Source organism: Serinus canaria, chromosome 15 (genome assembly GCF_022539315.1).
Source record: "Serinus canaria isolate serCan28SL12 chromosome 15, serCan2020, whole genome shotgun sequence".
NCBI lineage: Eukaryota > Metazoa > Chordata > Aves > Passeriformes > Fringillidae > Serinus > Serinus canaria.
This window is the reverse complement of record NC_066329.1, coordinates 12120119-12142773: the sequence shown is the minus strand read 5'-3', so window position 1 is coordinate 12142773 and position 22655 is coordinate 12120119. Positions and strand designations below refer to the sequence as shown.

Sequence of the window (22655 nt, the reverse complement as noted above, 5' to 3'; positions counted from 1 at the left end):
GTGGGTTTGATGGCAGCAGATCCTCCAGGTGTCCATCTGTGAATGTGGGAGCAGCCCAGACACTTCTGTGCTGACCTGCAGCTTTACAATTAAATGCAAGGTAGGAGCAAAAGACTGCAAGCCAGATAGAAATGTATTGATCTAGAGAGATGAAGGTCACTGAGCCAAATTTTAAGCTTTTTTGCCTCTTCTGTGCCGTGGAAAAGCAGTGAAGTTGATGCCTGGAGGCCTACTTGTGGGAAAAGCGTCGGTAATGGCTGAGCCAGGGCTCCAGCCCATGCACAAAGGGAAGGAAAGCCAGATTTACTCGCATCGCTTGGCTTGTGGCTTGCTTGAGGGAGGCAGTGTACGCTAAGAAATGCAAATAAAAAGAGGATATTCAGGCCTCAGGAGGAGGCGAGAAAGGAAAGCACCCCAGAAGTGCTGGCAGAGCCTGAAACGATCTTTAAAGAGCAACGTTGTGGAAGGGGCAGGAAGCCAGCCCTTGTGCCAATCCCCGAGCAGGTGGGAGGCAGCAGCTTGGTGGAAGGGGCTCTTGCCTGGCTCTGGCTGAGCTCTGTGTGAAGCAGGGCTCTGTGCTCCCCCGGGCACAGGCGCTGCCGTGCCCGTTCCCACCGCGCCTGCCAGCCCCTGCCGGAGCCGCACACTGCCCGCAGTCATACCCCAACAAAGGAGAGACCCAGAGCGGGCCATGGGAGAGGAGGGGTTACCTGAGGACACAGCAGCTAGAAAAGCCGGAAAATCAAGTTAGCCAGCCACTCTGTGACCTACTTTCCTTTTGGCGATAGCTGTGGCTTTGCAGGCGTGAATGGTTTCTAATTTTAGCTTATGGTTCATCAGGGAAGTCTATATATTTTTCTCACCACCGAGCTGGGTATGGATGAGGGGTTGGGATGAGGGCGGCGCTGGGCTGTATCCCATTTTCTCCAAATTCAGGTTTTCTGGTGCTAAATGCCCATCACGCCGCTGTTCCCTCTTGTGACCTACTTAACGCGTATGATTTGAAAAGTTCCTCGGTGACAGAGAGGATAATTATGGAAAATGTGACCTGTAATCCCCTCTTGCCACACTCTGCTGGACATGTAATTGATTTCCAGAGAAAAAAGGTGACTGTACAAATTCTGCTGGGGAAGAGCGGAGAGAAGAGCTGCTCTTGACTGCAGTCAAATCCTGGACTATGAGGCTGTGGTTGCATTTGGGAAGCTTTTAGGGGACTTGGATTGTAGAGGAACAGTTGATATTCAAGATCCAGGTGCCTTCTCCCCTGCTGTGAGCTGACCAAAGCCATTTTCTCTTGTGTCCAAAGATGGGCTGTGAAGTAGCACCCAAAAATGTACTTTTTGGGAAATCTTTGCAGGTTTTTGGGAAATCTTTTGCAGTCTTTACTATAACACAGAAAAGCACACATTTGTGTATCTGAGCCAAAATTTCAACTGTAAGTGTCAACTGTACCATTTCTGAAAGGATTATGAGTAAGGGAGTTAACGTTTTTGTTACTGTCTGTGGACTAACCTGAGAACAGACAGTGGGCAGCATTGTCAGAAACATTTGAGTCATATTTTCAAAAGTGTGTTCAGTCCTCGAAGAAACAAAATTGTGTTTGAAAGCAGTTACGGGGGCTAAAATTGCCAAGAGCCTTTGAAAAGTGCCATGGGAAGCTCAGGGGACAGTTTTGGCTGCAGGGTGCTCAGGGGTTCCTTTCCAGGAGCTGGGTGCTGGTAGGGTGGCACAGAACCACCTGGAAAAATCAGGTTGGGATGGATGCCTTGGTTGATCCAGAGGCTGACAGCAATGGAGATACTGGGGATCTCCTAAATTAGACCCTGTGAGTGATTTTAGTGTCTCCCCTTTCTTTGTGGAAGAAAGCTGATCTCTGCTGAGTCTGGCACCTCAGAGGTGGTGGCTGTGTGACACAGCCTCCTTGAGGACTTTAATTTGCAGCTCTGGGATGTGTTAATGTATCAACAGAATTTACCTTTCTTCCACCTCAAATCCCCATAACCAGGACAGATCATCTGAGTGTATTTTTAGCTGTAGCTTTATTCCACTGGGCATTCACGGGATTCCTTGCACCTGCCTTCCCTTGAAATCAATTGAACATACCTGGGCTTGAAGATGTTTTTTGTGCTTTAAATGGAAATTTCCAAGTCCCTTGCTAAGCCCAGGGAAGAGAGCAGCATTGCTCTGTGCCTTTCCTGGGATCCAGGGCTGGCAGTGTGTCCTGGAGGAAGCTGCCACCCAGCAGCCCACCATGGCTTGGCTGGGTGAATTCTCCTGCAAGTGTGTCCCAAAAATTCCTGCTTGTATGAACAAGAGGTACCCGTGCCATCTCTCTGACCACATGATAATGTGGAGCCACAGGTGCCCGTGTCCAGCCCTCTGCCAGCCAGATGAGGGTGGTTGGAGGTCCCTGCCGTGCACCAGAGCCAGCAGGGCTCCTGCTCAGAGGCCAGCAGACAAAGCAGCTCCCGTGTCCCTGCAAAGCAGCTCACGTCAGCTTCCTCTGAAACATTGCGCTCATTTAGCGCGGAGGGAGAGGTCGCGTCAGGACATGGCGTGACTTCGTCCTCTGCCACCGTGCCAGGGAGGGGACACCTCATGCTGTGACCCACCACAGCAGGACTGGTCCCCCCACGTCACCCCTGTGGGTGCCAACAGCCACGGGAGCCCATCCCTGCCCTGCTGTCAGCCCCCAGAAAAACTGGGTTTGATGCAGTGCAGGCGGCGGGAGCAGCAGCAGCGTCTGTCTTGCTCTTGAGATTGAGCTGGTGGAAATCAATAAGATTAAATTTTAATTCGTTTTCTGTCTTGATGCTTGTTCCTTCAAAAGGGCACAGCTATCTATCTATAAATTCAGCATTATGCTGTAAAATTGGAATTCAAAGGACTGTTTGGAACTTTTTCTGTGCCCTGTTGTGTCTGTGCAGAGCATGTTCCCAGCTATCAGTTTACCTCAAATACCTTCATAAAGCATTAATGCCCCATCCATAAATAAGAGAATAAATAAATGAAGGTTTTTAGCATTGCAAAATATAATCTTGCCGTTAACCACTCACAGACACTGAGTGTGACTCAGATCCTACAGGGATGTGATGTCTGTAGAACTCTGATTTTCTATGAACTCCTGATTTACATGAGAAAGGGAGGAATCGGGCCTGCCTTGTCAGCACGGAGCTGGTGCAGTAAATAAGACCTTAACAGTAAAAGTGCTTTTGAGCATTTAATCTACGAGGCTTTTTACAAATTCTAGTTTACGTGGTAGTTGGGATGGGGGCTTTTCACATTTGGCTGATGAAAGGGTCTTGTTTGTTTTGCATTTGTTTCTAATAACTTTTATTCTGCCTCATCTGAGCTTGGTGATGCAAAATGGGCTTTTGGAAAGTCTGGAGGAAAACTATTGACATTTCTGCATAATAATAAATTTTTTTAAAAGATAAAATTTAAACAATTACCCTGGAGTCATTGAGAATCTTTTAATTTTTTATTGGATTTTAAGGAAACTTTCATTTGTTTTGGCTTTTTAAAGGTCCTGGTGTCTGTTTCGGGATCTGGAGTTCCCAACAGGTGTATTGACTTTGAAGATTTGTCTTTGATTTTTAACCCAGACCAGATAAGGCCATGTCCTGCTTTTTCAGGTCTTGGGAGTAGTGATGAGAATTGCAGAGATGCCAAGTCTGCTGGAGGCTGGAAGGCAGACTGCAACACAGCCCTGGCTCTTGGGTGGGTGACTGGAGCTTTCCTGTAACTGCTGCAGGGCTGAAATGTGGATTTCTGGAAGTTTTCTCTGCAGTGCCAACACTTTCAGCAGTTTTGGGGTGGTGGAATGTTCAGCTATGGTTTGCAGTGGCAAAACCTTGCTGGCACACCGCTTTAACCTTAGTGTGTGTTTGAAGGGCACTGTAGAAGACAGCAGAGTGGGATGAGAGTGTGAGTGGAAACCCAGCTGTGTCTGGGGGCTCCCCCACTGGCCATGGATGGGGTGTGAGCAAGCCAAGGACTGAAACTGTCTGGCAATGATGAGCCAAAGCCAGAGAACAGCAAAGAGCTGAAATGAGTGGTTTTGTCACGCTCTGTGCGGGGCGGATGGGGAATGGTGTGAACTGGTGTGCACATGGCTCACATGTCACCAGCTTCCTCTGTTTTCTTACTGATTGTGATGAGTCATCTGTAGCCCCCATTGCATCACCTGCTGGCCCCAGCCTTGGGGACAGTGCTCTGTCACTGGTGGTGGGGTGGGGACATGGCTCCAGCTCAGCACAGGGAGGTGGAGGAGCATGCAGGGCAGCTGCATCCCACGGGCACCTCTGGAGAGCATCAGCCCCTGGGCCAGGTGAGAAGGGCTGGGCTCGTGTCTCTGAGGCTGACTGAGCTTCCCTGGTGCTCAGGGAATTTGGGTTCAGGGGAGAGCCCAGGGCAGGGCACTCATGCTTGGTCTGCTGAGAGCGCTGTGGTGGCCATGCCTGCAGGAGCTGGAGAGGGAGGAATGTTGCTTTCCCTTCCACAGCACTGGGGCTCATCCCACCTGCTTTCTGTGGAGGGCAGCAAATTGCTGGGGTGGTTTGGCTCTCAGAGAGAGCACACTGAGGTTTAAAGGACAGAAAAAAAATAGTGCTTGTGGTTGTAGGAGTGAAAATCTTTCCCTCTGGAACGGGCATTGCCAGGTTGCGGTTTGGTCCCAGCACGTTTTGGCTTTGCTGTTTGCTTTCTGCTGCATGCAGAGAGGTGTCTCTGAGGGTTTCCATGATTTCTGCTGTCTTCAGCCACACTTCTCCTGAACTTTGTGTTAAACAAAATCCCTCTCCAGCCTGCCTCTTTGCCATGCTGCTCCCTCAGCCCCGCCTGCCCGGGGGATGTGGTGCCAGGACAGGAACTTTTTCCAGCACCATTCTGTGCGCAGTCTCCTGCCTCTGGAAGGGCTTTGCTTATCTGTGTGCAGGACATGGCTGGTCCCAAACAGAACCCCTCCCATTCCCCAGCCCTGCTGCCTACGAGATGCTATAAATAACCCCGGGAGCACGGTTCAGCTGCAGCAGCTTTGTGCTGCATGGAACCATGGCTGGAGTCGGTCCAAGAAAGTGCCGCCTCCTAATTTCAGATCCGCTTTCTCAAAATAACTCCTGTGTTTCCTTCTCTTCCATTTTTAAACTCCGCTTTAAGAAGAGCCCACGCAAAATCCCAGGCTCTCCCTGCTCTGGTTTTGGTTGCTCTGCTGCCTCGTGGGGTTGGCTCCTCATCCCCACGGGAGCTCACATGGCCGGAAAGTTGCTCTCCTGCCTGCTTTCCCCTCCCAAGCCTATTTTAAGTTTCTTCAAAGGAAAAGCAAGGGGCTGGAGTTTGCTTTGGAAGCCAAATGCTCTTCAGGCAAGAATGAAGATTTTTGTAGTCTGCAGGGAGGTTTTTGCTGTTGGTGAAGATCTCTTTAGCTCCAGGCCTCTTGGAGGAGCATGAGCCGGGGTAAGAGCACAATTTTCCTGCCTGTGCCCCTGCCCAGGGCAAGACAGATTAGGGGCAAATGCTGCTGCCTGATACATCTGTGGGTTCCCTTCTGAATGCGTGGGCCCTGCAGCAACCAGGTGTTTATTTCAGACATGTTTTTTGAGGCAATGATCATTCCAAAAATGCACTTGGAGGTCCCTTCATGAACACCACTGCTCCACTGCTGGGGCAATATTTCAGGATTCTCTACCAGATCAAGAAAAGGGTCTTTGCCTGTGTGCTGGGGAGCTGCAGAGGGCCTGTACAAGTGGTGGGGATCTCCATGTATCTCACTAGAGGTAAAGGCTGGGGTTTGCTTCTTGATGAATTTCCTTCTGTTAAACAGCAGGAATTCAGGTATGGGTGGGGGTCATTCAGCAGAGGCAGGATGAACCCTGTGGTTTTCTTCTGCAGGGTTCATCACTAAACATACTCCTAACAAAACCAGTATTGGAATCAAGTCCTAGATGGCCATGCCTTTGGAAGGGAAAGGATTTACCAGGACTGCTGATGGTCTTTAGCAAAGGTCCTGCTGCTGTGGGAGGGCCTGGGGGAGCTGCCTTTGTACCTGAACAGTTTGGGGTTTGCATAAATTCTCCAGTCAGGTTCTGGCTTGCTGGGTCCCTAGGCAGGAACCCACCTCCCTGTGTCTGTCTGTCCTTAGAGATGAGCCCTTCTGCTGGGTGTTTTATGTTCTTCCCAGTTCCACTGCCAGCTCTCACCTCGGTCTGCCAGGCCTTTCAGACAGCTCTATGGTTCTGCTATGATCTGATAAAGGCAGCAAGGAGCATCAGCAATTACAGTGGGTGTCAAGTGTTAATTGGGCAGCTTTCAAGATAGAGGAATTTCTTTGTGTACGTACAAAGATATGACGTGCTCGGAATAGCTTCTCCTCCTGATCTTCGTTCTGGAGACGTGTATATTGCAGTTGGTTAATGCAAGACAAATTATGTCATTCTTCTTGATTTGCCACATGTTCTGCCTGTGGTGGTTTGCCTCTGGCTTGTCTCATTAAGTTGTCTAAACATGGCAAATGCAGCAAGCTGAACATACTCAGCTTTTTCTCAAAGTTAATCTCATTGTACACAGCATCACCAGTCCCTTGCTGTGCCATCCCTGCTGCCAGGGCATCTTCCACCAGCCCATGGTGGGACTGTCAGCCTTCAGTGAGGCTCTACCCATAATTATGCAGAATGCAATTAATTTGTTTGCTGCTTTTTGTCCCAGGTACACATCAAAAACATTTTGGTAAGCTGATGCCTCCTACTCACCAGCAACCAAAGGCAGGCAGGAGGGCATTGGCCAAGTCATCCTCTTGGCCACTGATGTAGATGCTTTTAGTGGTTGTAATGATCCTTCCTTTCCTGAAAGTCTTACCCCCTTGATTTAATTCTGTAAGAGTTTTCAGTGCCACAATGCTGATGTTCTCCAAGCAGATTTTATCGCTCGTGAAGACCAAAGTATTAAGCTCTGGCTCAGACTTCTCTGTGTGATGAATTTTTCCAAGGGGCATGTCCCTGGGCAGACTGGGCTCATTCCCATTCATGGAATCAGGTGGGCAATGATGGTGACATCTGTGACCAGCAAGGTCTGCTGTGGATACCAGGCAGGGATGCACTGACAGCAGGGCTGCTGCCTGCCCTGTGTGGGGATGGTGCCAGAGCAGGCTTCCTGCAGGGTCACATTGGTCACATCTCTCTTAGCACCCTTGAAGTCACTTATATATTGCACAAAAGCTTTGTGTACAGCACATACAGGAACTGGAAGCTCTCCTGGTCCTGCTGTGGTGAGGCACCTGCTGCAGGCTTTGCAGCTGGGACAGGGCTGGGTTTGGCCACGGCCTGAGCCCCACCACGGGCAGGGTGACTCCCACAGCTGCTTGGGGTGACTCTGAAAGTGCTCGTGTGCAGATCAGACTCTGTGTGGGTGCACAAGGCTCCAGTGAGGAGTCTGCACACCTACAGCTGCATCAGTGCTTTTGAGGACCAGCCAGCAGTGGGGGGATAGATGAGACTTTTGGAAACTCTCCATGGGGGTGGATGTGGGGGCAAGCAGCAGGGCTGTGTGCCAGCCTTTGGTGAGACAATCCTTGGGAAATTCATCCTACCCTGAGACAGTAGGAGAGGTGCCTGATGCTGGAGAGCTACGTGAGCTGGACCCCTGGAGCTGAAATCCCTTTTCCTGGAAAGTTTCCCCAGGTTTGCCCAGCCCCACTGGTTCTCCCAGGAGACCAGACCCCAGCCCACCCCTGCTCCCCAGGCCTGGGGCTCAGCTCCCTTTTTTAGGCAGCTGGGGATTTTCTCTCTCCCTTACTCCAAAATAGCTAAAGCTACTTATTTTATCTGAACCTCTGAAAATCCATCTCCTCATCCCCCATCACTGTCAGGTATCTGGCTTTAGCAGCTCAGCCCGTGGTGTCGGCAGCACGCAGTGATCTGGATTTATTGGACTGTCAGTAACCCCCCTGAACAGCCTGGCTCTGCGAGGAAGTGCTGTTTACTGAAAATGTCATCTTTTATTTAGACTGCTTCTACAGCCAACCCATGTCTTTTTTTCAGGCCTGTTTAATTAGTAACCACTGCACAGCCCCTGACACGTGTTCCTGGGTGGTTTTTTGCCTTTAATAAGCACTAGGTAGCCTGGCCGGGGGTGGGAGGGGACGAGGAAGGGCTGCTCTGCGGCAGGGAGGGGAGGGAAGCGAGACCACGACGAGGAGCCAAGGGCAGCTCAACTCTAATGATCACATGCTCGTCAAGAGATGAATCCTAGAAAGGGCATCTCTGCTTGCGTGCTGGTCTGCCCGCCCTCCTCTTCCTCCTCCTCCTCCTCCTCCTCCTCGCAGGGCAGCGGCGCAGAGGTACCGGGCACAGTCCCCCCGCCTGGCACCAGAGGGGTCAGGGATCCGGGTCACTCCTGGGCACGGCTCGGATGCTTTAAAGCCGTGATAACCCGAGTGCCGGTCCGGAGGCTGAGCTGAACCTTTTCTCTCAGGCAGGGATGGGATTTGTGACGGCTCCATGGAGGTTTGAGGAGTGGTTTAAGCAGAGAGCAGCGACTTGTAACCGATGGCACAAGTAACTTTTTTCTTCCTGTCCCCTTTCCTCCCTGCAGAAGAAGGCGGAGGCTGCCCACCGGATCCTGGAAGGGCTGGGTCCGCAGGTGGAGCTGGTGAGTGTTGCCCGTGCTGCGGGAGCGGGGCCGGGCCAGCCCTGAGCGGTTCCGGGCGCTGAGCGATCGCGGTGCCCCGGCTGTGCGTGTGTCTGCCACAAGGAAGTGCGCTGCTGGCCCGGACCTCTTGCTGGCACAGCACCAAAGCAGGAAGCAAAGTGACTGAGACGAGTACTGAAACGCAGGCAGACACATACACAGAGCCCTCCTCGCAGAGGCTTAACCCTTTGGCTCCCTCCTCACACGCTGCAGTGGAGCTGGAGGGTGGAAGGGGCTCTGGCACAGTCTGCCTCCACTGGGGATGCTGAGCCTTCGTCTGCTGGTGGCAGACACAGCACCAGTGCCTGCTCAGCCAGCCTCGAGTGCTGGGTGCTTGGGCTCTCCTCTGTCCCACCCACTGAAAATGGAGGAGGATGCTGAAGGGTGCTCTGTGAGCTGCCACAACCTGCAGGTATCAGGACTTGTACACTTCCTATTTCGCTCTCTCTCATGCACAGGGAAGCTGAGCAAACAACTTAGGACAGATTGTCAGTTTTGCCTTCTCCCTCATCTGGAAAAAGCCATCTGTAGTCAAAGGACTGACTGCTGGAGGGGCAGCTGGAAACAACCCCTGGGGGCTGAGTCCTGGAGAAGGTGCACTGGCAGTGATGCTGCTGGAAGGATCAGAGCCAGTCTGACAGACAATCTCCTGCTTTGCACCAGCCGTGGGATGCAGTGGATGGAGTCTGTAGGAGATGGGAGCAGGCAGCTCACAGGCTTCGACATCTGTAATTTGCACTTGCCTTGTGGGGGTGGTACTAATTGCTGTCTTCCCCTGTGCATAAGGGAGAGGTCACACGTGACAAAGCCCACTTCCTTGTTGAGGAGGTAACACTCGTTATTATTCCTCTGAGTCACCAGGGTCAAACCCTTTGCTCTTTCTGCTCTGAAGATTGGCAGTGCCTAGGGTTGGTGCTTCCTCATCCGAGAGAGAGATGTTGCATTTTCTTTCTTTTCTCCTCCTTTCTTTGTTTGTTTTTTTTTCACTCTGTTTTTCCTTTTTTTCGGTTTGTTGATGTTTTCTCCCTGAGTGTTGACACTGCACGGTGGGGGCTGTAACAGAGCCCAGTGCAAACCTTTCCTCTGTCTCTGTGCCTTACTCATTGGAGGGCAGGGGAAAAGGGGAAACCTCACTGAGAGAGCCCAGCTGGGCTCTGTGTGCATCCTGCAGACTGTCTGCTCCATCTGCCATGGGAGAGGCACTTGCTATGGCCCTGCCCCCAGGCTGTGTTGGGCACAGCAGTGCCCAGGACCTGCCAACAGCCTGCAAGAGACAAAATGAATGGTCACAGCTTCTTCTGAGCTGGAAAGGAAGCAACTCCAGGAAGAAGAGCATGCTCTGCCTGATGCTCATGCCTGCCCCACCATGTCACACACCACATGCTCCAGCCTCGGAGCTGCCTCAGCCCACAGGTCTCCTACAGGGAGGGTGAGCATCCTGGTGCCAGTCCAGTCTATGCAGGGAGAGGTGTGACTGTCACCAGCAGGGCTGTGTGTTGCAGTCAGCTCTGCTGGGATGCCCTGTTCTGGCAGTTCAGAGGGCTCAGGTGGGTGCCTTTGGAGCAGTGAGGGTGCTGGAATGGACAGCGTGCTGGAGCTCATGGGGTGGGGTGGGAGGTTGTGGTGGGAATTGGTCAGTCATGGCACCAGTACTGCTCTGCTGGCAGACTGGAGCAGGAGGCTGAGGATTTCTGAGAAGCAGGGATCTATCCAGTTTGGGTCCTGGGAAGCTGGTGCTCCCCTCTGGGTCAGGAGGAGGAGGTTGTGACTCAGTAAACAAGGGCTCTGCTCATTTCATCCCTGCAATGTAGTGGTACCATTAAAAAAAAAAAGTGTCTGCATGTTTTCCCCGGGAGAAATGGTTTTGAGATGCATAACCCTGCAGTGTCCAGAAAGCAATTGAGACATTTCTGGTTTATTTCTAAAGAGCTTTCAGTAAATCCAAGGCTTTTCCTGTAATAGCTTTGCGTTGCAATGATGTTTTTCTAAAATGTCATTCCCCAGAGAAATGTATTACATGTTCCTAACCCTGGAGAAACACTGGGTATGCTTTGAACATCACCTTACCTATCTGACCTGTGAGCTTTACTTCTGCTTACTTACTGAGAAAGGTGGAATTAGGAGTTGTGGATGGCTCTGAGGGAAGATGCTGTTTCTCAGTCCCTGCCCTGCTGAGAATAAAGTTTCTTTAAGTATTTAGTCTGTAAGTTCTCTGTGGGTAGGAAGAACTTGTCTCCTGGGCTTCCTGCACTGCATGGGCTGACTTATGGTGCTGAGGCTGTTGTGCAGATAGAAATCTCTTTGAGGTGCTGGTGTCATGTGGATCTTGGTTTCAGGTCCCAGAATTTCATATTTCTGAATGTTTGGGCATTTCTTTTAAAATGATGTGTTCTTGTCTGCTAACATTTAAGTTTTCTAGCTAAGACTCTAAGTGTTCATGTCATTTATAGGTTGTAGTTGAGAGGAGTCATTAGCTTTTGGTCAGCTGGTTGGCATCAGAGCATCTGTGATGTCCATGTGCACGTGACCATTTTCCAGCCCAGGTCCCAACCAAAATGTTAATTGCACTGCTTCTCCCAGGAGGAAGGTCTGTGTGACCTGTGACATGGAAGCTTCTTTGCTTTGATATTTATGAGCAAGGAGGGAAGAGAGACAATTATTCCTCAGTATTTGCAGTTCCTGCAGTCCTCTTCCAAAAGACAGTCACTGGTCAAGGCCTCCCAGCTCTTGCTCCAGCTTTCCAGGGTGATTGAGGATGTGATGCTCTGGAGCTGTAGCTGTTTCTCCTGCCTGTGGTGCAGACCTGCCTCTCTGGAGCTACGTGATGAGACGGATGTCTGTGTTCCTCTGAGCTTTCCAAGCATGAAGTGCACAGCCAGCTCTGAGCCTGGAGTCGAATCAGCAGATCTGAGAGGATTCGTGATAGAAACACCCCTGGGGAAGGGATACCACTGAGAATGTCATCTTCACAAGGATCTGCTCATCCCTCTCATCTGCCCTGACTCTGCCAGTACACGGTGGCCAGGTGTCTCCTGGCAGGCTTTGCAGGCATCACCCCCTCTCCAGGTGACGGCTGCGTGGATGGCTGTCAGCACTGCGTGCCTCCTGGAACACAGGGGCTCATCTCCTGTGCCTGTCTGCCTGGGGATTACGTGCCTCTGCCTGCCCCTGCTGCCCAGGATTACGTGTGCTTTCACAGAGAAGAGGGACACGTCCAAGGGCAGCCAGAAAGAGAAGCTGGTGACCTTCTGGTGCAGCAGTGATGGAGTAGGGACAGCTACACCCAGTCTCTGTTCTGTGTGGATTGATTTGGCTGTCCTGTGTGGTGAAGCAGAATCTGTGTTTTAGAGAGAAGTAGAAACAGGCTGTGTGGAAAAACAAGCTTCTGTGCCAAGCACCTGTGATGGTGGTAGAGAGATACCACAGAGGATGTGGGAGTAACACCTTCTTCAGACTGGAGGGGGAAAGGACCCATCTTTGTTTACAAGTCCTGTCGCCTCCAGTGCTGCTCACCTGGCTGAGCAGATGCTCAGCACATGTTTTGCTCTTTTCCTGTGTTTAATCTGGGGTGAAATCAGGTAGACCCAGAGCCTCAGCCCTGTCGACCACAGGAGGAGGGTGAGCTGGTGTGTTCATCCATGGTCAGGATGCTGCCTTCAACCAGGCCATCACAAGTCTGCCTGTGTTGGTCGCAGATGTGAGATGTTCACAGGTCGTTTGGGGAAAGTTTGTGGATGAATTGCTTGAGTACTTGGTGATGTTTTTGTGGTCAGACCTGAGCTGTGCTCTTTAGGTGATGGTTGCTGGTGATGGTTGGGGTGTGGCAAGCTTTTGGTTATCCCAGTCTTTGACGTGTTCACAGCAGCTTAAGACAATGAATAGAAGTGTTGAAGGGCTTAATCCTGAGCACCCTGTCAGCCTGCTGTTGTGGACACAATTGGTGGTAGCCCCTGGAGTATGTGCTGAGTGCTGAGCTGTTAATTACAATGGGTGGGATTGAGCCTGGTCTCTGGCATCTGTCCCTTCCAGAGGTGGGAGCCTCTAGATTCCCAAGGATAAATCCCTGGGAAGGCAGAGGTAGCAGGGCAGTGACCAGGGATGAATCCAACTCTGCTGACTCCCACGGAGGTCCCTGCCGTATCCTCACTGAGGATGTGGGGTGCAGAGCAACCCTGGGGAAAACACAATCTGATGACCAGATGAGCATCGCCGTACTCAGATGTGCTGGGGGACCTGGCAACGCTGGAAACTCCGGGGGCAAACCCTCGTCCTGCCTGCAGTTGCGTGTGCCTGGCTCGCTGGGAGGGCTCAGGCAGGCTTTTAGAGCGTAGACATAACAACTCGCAGCTCACAGACTGTCTCTCCCCGCTCGCCGAGCCCCGCTTTCCCCTCGCCTCCCCCGTGTCATATGTTCCGAGGCGCAGTGCGTTTTTTAATCGGTGAATAACAGCCGCGTCCCCGCCGTGCCGTGCTGATCCGGACGCGGGCGCAGCTCGCTCCTTCCGAGCGCAGCCCGGGCGCTGCCCGCCCTCCCCCGGGCTCCACCGAGATGCACCGGGATGCTCCGGGATGCACCGGGACTCGAGCGGCGCTGCCGGCAGCCAGCAGCCTCCAGTACGGCCGGCAGCGGGGCTGGGCACGGGCTGGGCGGCATTGCCGATGGGTTTGAGTTCCTAAATGTCAGACCGTACCATTTATGCCTTCGTTTCTCTGATTTGTTTCAGCCGTTATACAACCAGCCTTCAGACACCAGGCAGTACCATGAGAACATTAAAATGTAAGTATGTGTCGATAAAGCTGTTTTAAATGTCAGGTTGGGCAGTAGAGTGGAGCAGAAGGGGTGCCAGCTTGCTCCCAGACCCCAGTTAAAGCTGCTGAGGAATTGTGAGCATCCTGTTAGAGCTGCTCTGGATGCCTGAAGCACAAACCAGCTCCAGGAGCTCAGCAGTCAGGAGCTGTGGCTTAAGGTGGATGCTGAAGGTGCTGTTTGATTTTCTCGGGGTGGGGTGGATGTGGGTCCTTGATGTTTTCCCAGACAACACTTACCTTAAGTGCTTTCTTCTGTTTTTCTCCTGTACTGAAATATGAAATCAGCTGCCTCTGTGTGTGTGTGTTTGCATGCGAGAAAGATGAGGTAAAATGAAAAGTTGCAATTACAATTAGATTTTCATGAAGGACCTCTTGAATGTCTAATAACAACTGGTTATTTCAAAGATACTTACTGAGACTTAGCAATCATCTAATTTGACTTATCACCTCAATACATGATTTAATCATCAGCATGTGTTTAATAACCACAGTGACTTCCTGAACATAGAAGAACTATAACAGATAATGAGAATAGCGATAATTGTGATTATTGTTGGAAATTTAAATAGTCAAACCAGATCTGAAACTTTTTATCTGCCTTGAATGAACTGATGATTGCTCTGAGCTGCCTGCAGCGAGTCTATTTTGGTACCAGCTCGGTCAGCTGGTGATAATCATCTTTAATAATCTATTAACAAAAGTTAATAATCTCTTGCTTTTCAGCGGTATGTTAATTGGTCCCGGGGGTTTATAAGGGAAGAGTTCCCCTACCTTTGCTCTCGGGGAGCATGGCAGGAGGTGGCAATGTTTAGGGGTTCTCTGTCCCTAAGGGCTGCAGGGAGGAGGGTTTGGTGATGTGACCCCACTGCTCCCTGCCAGGTCCCACTCTGTTCCTGCTCCACCCAGAGCTTCCTGTGTCATCCCAGCAGTGCACTCCCTGCAGAACATTCCAGCCCAGCATCACCCTCAGCTCCCACAGGGCTCAGGGGGTCCCTGTCACTTCAGGGGGCTGATGAGTGATAAACCATCTTGTGTGGCCCAAGGATGTGCTCTCTGCATTGCTGGTTGGTGGGCTGTGGAAATCACCAGCTCTCGGGGATGCCTTGAGGGGCCCCACAGCCATCCCAGTGCAGGTGCTGAAGGTGGCAATTTCAAGCTGATCACTAGTGCTGTCCTTGAAAGAATGAGTTAAAAGTAGATTCAGGTACTTCACCCGCTCTGCATTCCCCTGCCAATATTTGTGGGTTTGTGATCACATTTTCCTGTGATTTAAACCATTTCCTGTCCTGGGTTGCTGCCTGAAAGACGGGTGCAAACAAGAGGGAACTGACTGCGCAGGTCAGGAGAAAAACTGTTGGTGAGAGGTGAAGCCCCATCAAACCAGCCAGCAGGGCAGGTGTTCCTTTCCTTCCATCCCTGCCTCTGCAGGGTTATCCCCACCCAGACAGTGGCAGTGCCCACGTGGCTGTAGCTGTGGCAGTGACAGACCAGGAGAGGTTGGAACAGGCAGGCTTGGGGTTAATGTTCGCTGTGATTAATGCTGCAAAACTACGGGAAGGAAACCACACATTTTAATGAAAAGCCTCCGTCTCCTCCTTCCAGAAACCTGGCAATTAGCTGCCTTCAGCTGGTTATTGATGCCAGCCAGGCACAGTTACAGGTCTGGGTCAGTGAAAGGCCCCTGAGCAATCTGGGCTCCAGATGTTGGCTGGTTTTGGCCGTGGATCTGTCTTGGAGGTCCCTGGGTCTGGTCTGCCCTTTGCTGGTGGACATGCAGAGAAATTGGTGTGTCTTTTCTCCCATGTCCCTGTCCGTGCTGCAAGTTAAAGGACATTTTGGTGCTTGGGAGGCAGATAGGAAATCAAGATTTTTGTGATTCTTCCAAACAAATAATACAGAATCCTTTGACCAAGAGCAAAAGATATTAGACTCCTCTGTTTTGACTGAGTTACGCTTGGATGTTCGCATCTGATCTACAATTTTTCCACAAGCTGACTTTGAAGTTATTTTTTATCTTTTCCTTGTTCTTAATATGTTTGTGCCTTTCTGCTCCAGAAGAGCAGCTTCTGCTCCATAGCCTGGAGGGGGCTGTTTCCAGAGAAGTTGGAGTAAATCCTCAGGGTGCTGGGAGACACCAGCCAGATGCATTAGAACATCAGGACAGCTGCCAGGACAGCACAGGTTATATTTTGCCAAGGTGTAATTGGATGCAGATTCTCCAGAACAACTTCACCCTATGCAGATTTAACCATGATGAAAAAGCCTTTTGGCAGATTGCTGGAAAATCATCTGGGCTGTGATTCTGTCCACAAATCCTTACTGCATCCTGGCTGTGTTGAACTGCCCCTATGTGAAGCTGATTTGGAGCCTCATGGACATAAGCTGGCCAGGCTGTTACTGTCACAAATACCTTTTATAGCTTTTTTTTTCTTTGTTTTTAAACGCTTCTTAGTGTGAATTTTTTATTCTCAGTTGAATGTTTGCAAGTGTCAGTGGGAAGGCATTTGAATATCAGAAAGCCAGGATTCCTCGATTTCTCCACAGCTATACTCTCTGCCTTGCAACACTCATTTAATTCTCCCTTCTTGTTTGCTTTGCTTTTCAGCTGGGATGAGTCACGTATGCTAATAGAGCTGACTGGGGACTTACCGGGAGAATTTCTACTCTCACTGAAATGTTACCGGTCTCTTATATTCATGGAGTTTTATGGCCTGTCTCCTATTCAGTACAGTTAAAATTAATTTCATGCCCCAGTTCATTCCAGTGTTTGCAGCTTCAAAAGCTTTTAAGTCCTATTTAGCTGCCTGGCTGTGCTCTGTTCCTCGTCTGCACGGTCCCTTTGGTTCACCTGTGAGTGCAGGCTTCGAGCAAACATGGTTAATTTTGTATGCTACATCTGCTGCAGGATCCAAGGCACCCTTGAGTGGTTTGTTCCAAAGGCTTGACCTACCTTTGATGGGACCGTGTCCTTTCTGTGTGAAATTCCTGCTTTGTTGGAGAGAAGGGCTCTGCCACCCCCTCGTCAAGAAAGAGGAGGGCAAGATGGCATTTAGTGCCCTCATTTCATAGGGATGAGGTGAGCTTTGCCCCTGTGGCTGGTTTTTCAAGGTGAGAATTTTTTGGCTTTGCAGCAGACTGAAAAGTTCCTTCATGATGCATCACAGCCCTGAGCACAGCTGGAAGCCACTCGAGTGATTCTGCATCAGTTGAGAAGGCTACAAAAGACCCTTTTTCTACATTTTGATGAAACACAACAAATGCAGAATATGCTGGTGCACCAGTGCCTCTGGTCAAGGTCTTTATTTCAGGGCTTTGCCAGCTGGTTGTGCAAGGATGAGAGCTGCCCTTCCCACCCTGCCACTGTAGTGACTCTGTGTATTCCCCAGACTCAGGCTCCAAAGATATTAACCTTCTTTCCTCCAAGTGTTTGAAAAATGACAAGATGTTGTTCACATGAGCAGGATCAATTACCTGCTGTCTGTCTGAAGAGATATTCTCCAAGGGGGCCTTCCTCTCTACGGCAGGAGATTCCTGCTCGGTCAGCCATGAAAAGCAGCCCGGCAGGACTCTCCTCCCCCCTTTCCCAAAGCAGTCATCTTGCAATCATACTCTCTGAGACTTGGATCTGAAAGCAAAATGTGAGCTTCCCTGAGCCTTGAAAGAGCAGACAAAAAGTGAATAGCCCAGGGTGAGTGCATTCAAGGTGCTGTTCACAGGGTTTGCTCTAAGCCTCCCCTTCAAGAACTTCTCCTTGCTTTGCACTGAAATTCAGGAATGTTGGGCTGAAATCAGGCTGTGTCTCCTCAGGATGCTTAGAGAGGTGTTGGAGAACCTCTTTGAATGTACAGTTAAAACAGATGGAGAGCTTGGTGTGATTTGGGTTTTCTCACGTGCCCAGATCCAGCAGCAGCAGAGCTGAGTGCACTGTTAATATTTGCACATCTGGGTTCCTGTCTGCAGCTGAGAGCTTCTTGGGGAGAGGGCAGGAAATCTGCCTCTGCAGAATCAAAATCTGAAGTCAGGATTTTCACAGAGGTTTCAGGGCTTCTGAATCTCTTTTTGTTTTCTAAGTGCCCCCCCAAAAGAGCAGAACAGCTGTCTTCTGAAAATCTCAAACTGTGGCTTTCCAAATCACTTGTCACATTGGGAAATTTAAGTCATCTTTTCATTACTTGCTGTTTAGGGGATTTAGTAGCACTGGATTGCCTCTAAATTCATAGTTGAAGCCTGACATGTAACACAAATGTTCTTTCAAACCCTGTCATTACTAATGCATTCTCTTTCAGGTCTTTTTATTAGTGCTTGTAGACATTTTCCTCATTAGAAATTCACCTAGCAGCTCCCTGCTCATCCCATTCAAGGTTTCTCATCTCTTTTATTCTCTATTGGCATGCACCAAGGCAGCAGATTACCTAGTGATGAATTACTAAATGGTGGAGACACACACTGCTGCCTTCTGCTTCTTCCTCTTGCCAGTAAAAAGCCAATACTGGTTTGGGGGGGAGTAACTTGCAACACTTGAGCTCGTGTTGTCAGTTTGGGCTTCAGGGTATGGCAGAGGTGTTTCTGGGCACCACCAGCCTGCCTGCCTGTACATCCAGAGTTATAAACCTCTGCCATTTCAGCCTCAGAGGCACTGATGGTGCTGGGGGTCTGGTCTGTCCCAGTGCCCAAGGGCTCTGGGGTAAATAACTAAAGATCTGCTTTGCTTTTCTTCCCCAGAAAGTGTTTCTAAATATTGCAAGGAACTGCTCTGAACAGCTGGCTTTCCAGAAGCGTGCCCTGCCTTGGGGTTAGTAGGTTACAGTGTGTTAGCAGCTGGAGCTGTGTGCTCCAGCCATTCCAGAGCAAGCAGGGAATGAGTGTGCAGTGACCTGTGAACAGGGTGAGCTGCTCCCTGCCCTCGCTGTGGGTGTCCTGTGACTGCAGGCAGTCAGTGACTGCCCTGAGCTGCAGCTGGGGATCCTGGCACCAGCCATGCACAGGGGCAGGCGTGGCAGAGGGGAGGACAGAGCTGTTTGGGTCTCCATTGCCTCTAGGCTGGTTTCACCTCGGAGTGTTCTTGCTGTGCTCCTCAGGTCTCCTGGTTTGCAGATCTCTCATCTCCCCGTGCTTTGTTTGCTGGAGCTTCCTCGCTTTCCTAGCCTTGCCTGTGTGATCCATCTTGCTGTACAATGGCTTTTCCAGCTGCTCTCTGCTCCTTCCCATCACTCTTTGAGTTTGGTCCCTACTTTGTTTGCTCTGGCTGATGAAAGACGTTCCTGTGTAATTAAATACCCCTGATTAGCTTTGCTCAAATAGCAAACTTCCTTTCATCTCGTCTTGCACCAGTTGAAGGTCTCCCCAGGCTTGGCCAGGTGTGCTGCCATGCATCAGCTCTTTGTGTCCTTTGGGAGCCTTGTCCCAGGGCTTTGGCAGGCTGCACCCGTGGGCACACGCCAGCCCTGACACGCGTGCATGCACCCACATCCTTTTAACATCAGCCTCCGGAAGGACCCTGGCCAAGTCCTTCGTGTGGACCTGGGCCAAGTGGCTCAAAAGTCAGAGTTACAGGTTCTCTCCTTGACTGGCTCCATTGTGAAAGACATAAAACAAAAGCAACCTTGGGCTGGCTTTGCTGTGCTGGCAGTGGGAGATGGGTTTCACTCTTCAGTTTGGAGACTGGCTCTGAGAGCTGTGCTCCTGTGTGAGCTCACCAGTCAGTGGGGCAGGGGGAAGAGGACGAGTTCTGCAGCACAGGGAAGTCAGGAGTAGAGATGGGCCCCATCCATAGGTGAATTGTTGACCACAAGGATGGGGATGTGCCATCTGGCAGCCTCTGAACACCAGCTCACCAGAAGCTGGGGGGCTCTGTGTCCATGCCAGGCTGCCCAGTACTTAGGGACACTGCTGAGGATAAGGCAGGGAGCTCACACGTCCTCCCCACCCAGCGTGGTGTGACATGCCAGCCCAGCAATGCTTTAAACTGCCCACAAGAGTCACTGTTGCTTTATCTAAGGAGCACCCATTCCTCCTGCCTGGGAGCTGCCTGATTTCTTCACCCCTGTGCAGCTCAGGTCCCCATCCTTGATGCTTTCCCCAGAAAACCTCAGGACTCAGGCAGGGGAGGAGGAGAAGGGAGGATGGCGGGCACCTTGCAGGAGCAGCCCTTGCCATGTGCCACTCACAGTGGTTGTTTCCGTGTCCAGCTCCCTGCAGACAGCCCTCACCTTCCTCGCCTGTGCACAGCAGTTGTGCTGGGCTCGCTGATTTGCCCGGGGAGCACAGCGTGTGCTTGGGAGACACGTGGCCCGAATTAACCTCGCTGCAAACGGTTTCTAAGTAACAGCAGCACATGTAGCAAGATAAACTGTGAAGCCTATTTATATTTACCAAGATTGTATTAACCTTTGAAAGGTTGACCTTATGCAAAAACAAAACAAAAAGATAAAGTGGCAAAAACATTCAGGGCATGAGGGGGTTTGTTGTTGTTGTAATCCTTTCACTCTTTGATTACTTCAGCCTTGGTGGTGGTAAACATACACTGGCTTTCAAGGCATTTCTGATTTTTGCAGCTGCAGAGCCATTAAGCCTTTGCCTTTATTCGCACTTTCAAGGTCAGCCATGATGCACAACTCAAGGCAAACCATCAGCTGCGTAAGAGCTGCTGATTTCCTGCATTTGCTCTCCTGTTTTCTAAGAATTTGTGCAGCAGATTCAGCAGCAGCAGCGTGTCAGAACCCCCGATGCTCCTGGATGTCACCCAGGTGACATGGGGAGGGCAGGGCTTGATTTAGCTGGGCTGGCCCCAAGGGACAGTCCAGACCCATCTCAGACATGATCATCATTAGCACTATCCCAAAGGTTTCCTTGTGTTGGAGCTTCCATTAGTATTAGGAATAAACAAACAATGGGGATGCGTTTGTTGGGCACAGTGACCCTCGCAAAGAGCTGAACCTTGGAAGGAAATCTGTCTGGGTGGATCTCTGCAGGAGGATTTGCTGCTCACTGAGGCACCACACAGTGCTGGGGCCACGGAGGAAAGCTCCCAGTGTGTGATGTGAAGGGATGCAGGAGCGTGTGAGGAGCTGGGGCTGGCAAACCAGTGCTGGAGGGAGCTGTGGTTCCCAGGGCAGCCCTTGCTGTGGGGTCACTGTCATTCCTGTGAGTGCCCATGCATGGTTCAGTGGTGTAGCAAGAAGAGAGTTTAAAAAGGGAAAAATGTTAATGCTTTCTGCAATGTTCTCCATTCCTAAACTTAGCCAGGACTGCCCCCAGTTCTCTCTAAGTGATCTGGGCCCTCTGCCCCTTGCCAAACAATCCTGTTTGCTGCTAATTATGCTGAGGGATTTACAAGGGCAGGAGGGTGGTTTTTCCCTTCCTGCTTGCCACACAGGAGGGGAATGAGGGAGCAGCAAGGGTATCTCTTCATTCAGCTAAATCCCACAGAACATGCCTACATGAGACTGCTAAGCTCCTGATCAGTAATTACACACTGCAGCTCTGCCTTTAATCGGGATAAAAGACTTAAGGAAACTCCTTTGCCCCTGGTCTCTACCTTTTACCTAGAGATTTTATTGCTGTGAATATTAGCAACAGGAACAACCACAGGAGCTCAGCTCTGGGGCTCACGCTGGCTCTGGGAGCTCCTGCAGCCTTTTCAGCTCTGTTCTGCTCCTGTGCTGCTTCTCTTTGAGCAGTCCTTTCACGCTGCCTTTAGAAAGTAGAAAGAAGAAGAAAGTGAGGGGATGTCTGGGCAGACACCAGGGTGGTTGGGGTTGTGGTGGCCGGATTCCCCCTTGAGGTCCTAATTCTGCAAGTGGCTGAGCTCTCCTGGCTGGTTGTTTGCAGCTCTGTCAGGCACAGCTCCAAGGAAGCAAGAGGTCAGGAGATAAGTGCTGCAAGCCCTGCTGTGATCCTGCTTCCTTATCAGGGCCTCAGAGCCCTTGGGGGAACATGTGTGCTCTGACATCCCCATCGCTGCTGACCTGGGCACCGGGGTGCCCAATGTGGTCTCTGCTTAGGGTTGCCACCTCCTGCCTTGGGTTTTTGCAGAACAGTGTGAAATCAATGAAGGACCAGCCTGACCCATTGATAGGTGCAGAGCTGAGTGTCTGCCAACATGTGGTGCTGAGAACACTGACAAGGTTTGCAGTAGGACTTTATTAATTTAGTTCCCAACTTCAGCCCTGGTTTACCCACAGATGAGGGTGAAGTTCCCGCTCTCAGAGGGTTTGTTGGTCTTACTCTAAGCTGGCCCCAGGTCTGAGATAAGAGCATTTGCTGTTCTCAAGTTGATGCAATTCCAAGTGAAGGTGGAAATTGTGCTGCACACTCTTTTGGGAGTGGGGAAAGCCAGGCTGTGTATTTCAGCCGCCCCGTTAATCAGATCTCATCTTTTTTTTCTCTCTTTACAGAAACCAGGCAATGCGGAAAAAGTTAATTTTATACTTCAAGAGGAGAAATCATGCGCGCAAACAGTGGGTAAGTGATTCCCTCAGACCTTATTTTATATGTATAAAAGAGCGTAATTTATTATGTGAGAAAGAAAAGGATGATTTCCAGCAGAGAGGTGCTGGTACTCTGTACTTTGCCTGTTATATTACTGTGGAATCTCTCCTGCTTAAAATAACATGTGAAGGAGAGGTCCCGGAGCCTGCTGCAGGCAGCACCTCCCTCTGCAAGTGCCTCCCACAGAGCAAACACTTGGGGTTGGCTTAATCACAGCAGAGCCCATCATTGATCTCAGAAAGCCTATTCACAGCATAAATGTCTGTTTTGTGAGTAATTGAACCCTAAGAGAGGTGTGAAACAAGCTGACTCTGCTTCGGGTAAATGGTCTGAAGGCTGCTCTGCCTCCTTCCAGCTGACCACAGAGCAATGTTCTAGGAATTTGTGGTTTAAAAACAAAATTCAAGCTCCGTGCCAGTTTGTTTCTAGGCAGCGTTGCCTGCAAGAGAGTTCCAGTGACCTTTAAGGACACAGGTCTTGGTTGGGTAAGGGGCAAGGCAGGGCTGGTCATGAGGCTTCAAAGGTATTTGTTGCAAAGTCTGCAGTTATTAGAGGAGAAAGTTCAAGTGGGTTTCGCAGAATTTGTACATTTTCGGTGCTGACACTTGCAGTGGTTCCCGGCAGGAGCTGGAAGGCAAAGCCAGCACAGAGGAGGAAATGCCAGGAAAACCAGT

At 50.6% G+C, this 22655-nt stretch overlaps 1 protein-coding gene across 14 annotated transcripts in view; it reads left to right on the top strand.

Annotated features, from left to right (window-relative positions):
- Nucleotides 1–22655, top strand: part of NCOR2 (nuclear receptor corepressor 2) — a 225854-nt gene that overhangs the window by 119590 nt on the left and 83609 nt on the right. For 13 of the 14 annotated variants that reach the window (XM_050980353.1, XM_050980352.1, XM_050980357.1 and 10 more), the window contains exons 7-9: nt 8587–8643; nt 13407–13459; nt 21888–21954. In XM_050980353.1, coding sequence (XP_050836310.1) covers nt 8587–8643; nt 13407–13459; nt 21888–21954 — 177 coding nt within the window. The remainder of the gene's footprint in view (nt 1–8586; nt 8644–13406; nt 13460–21887; nt 21955–22655) is intronic. The other variant, XM_030233515.2, reaches the window with a different exon arrangement.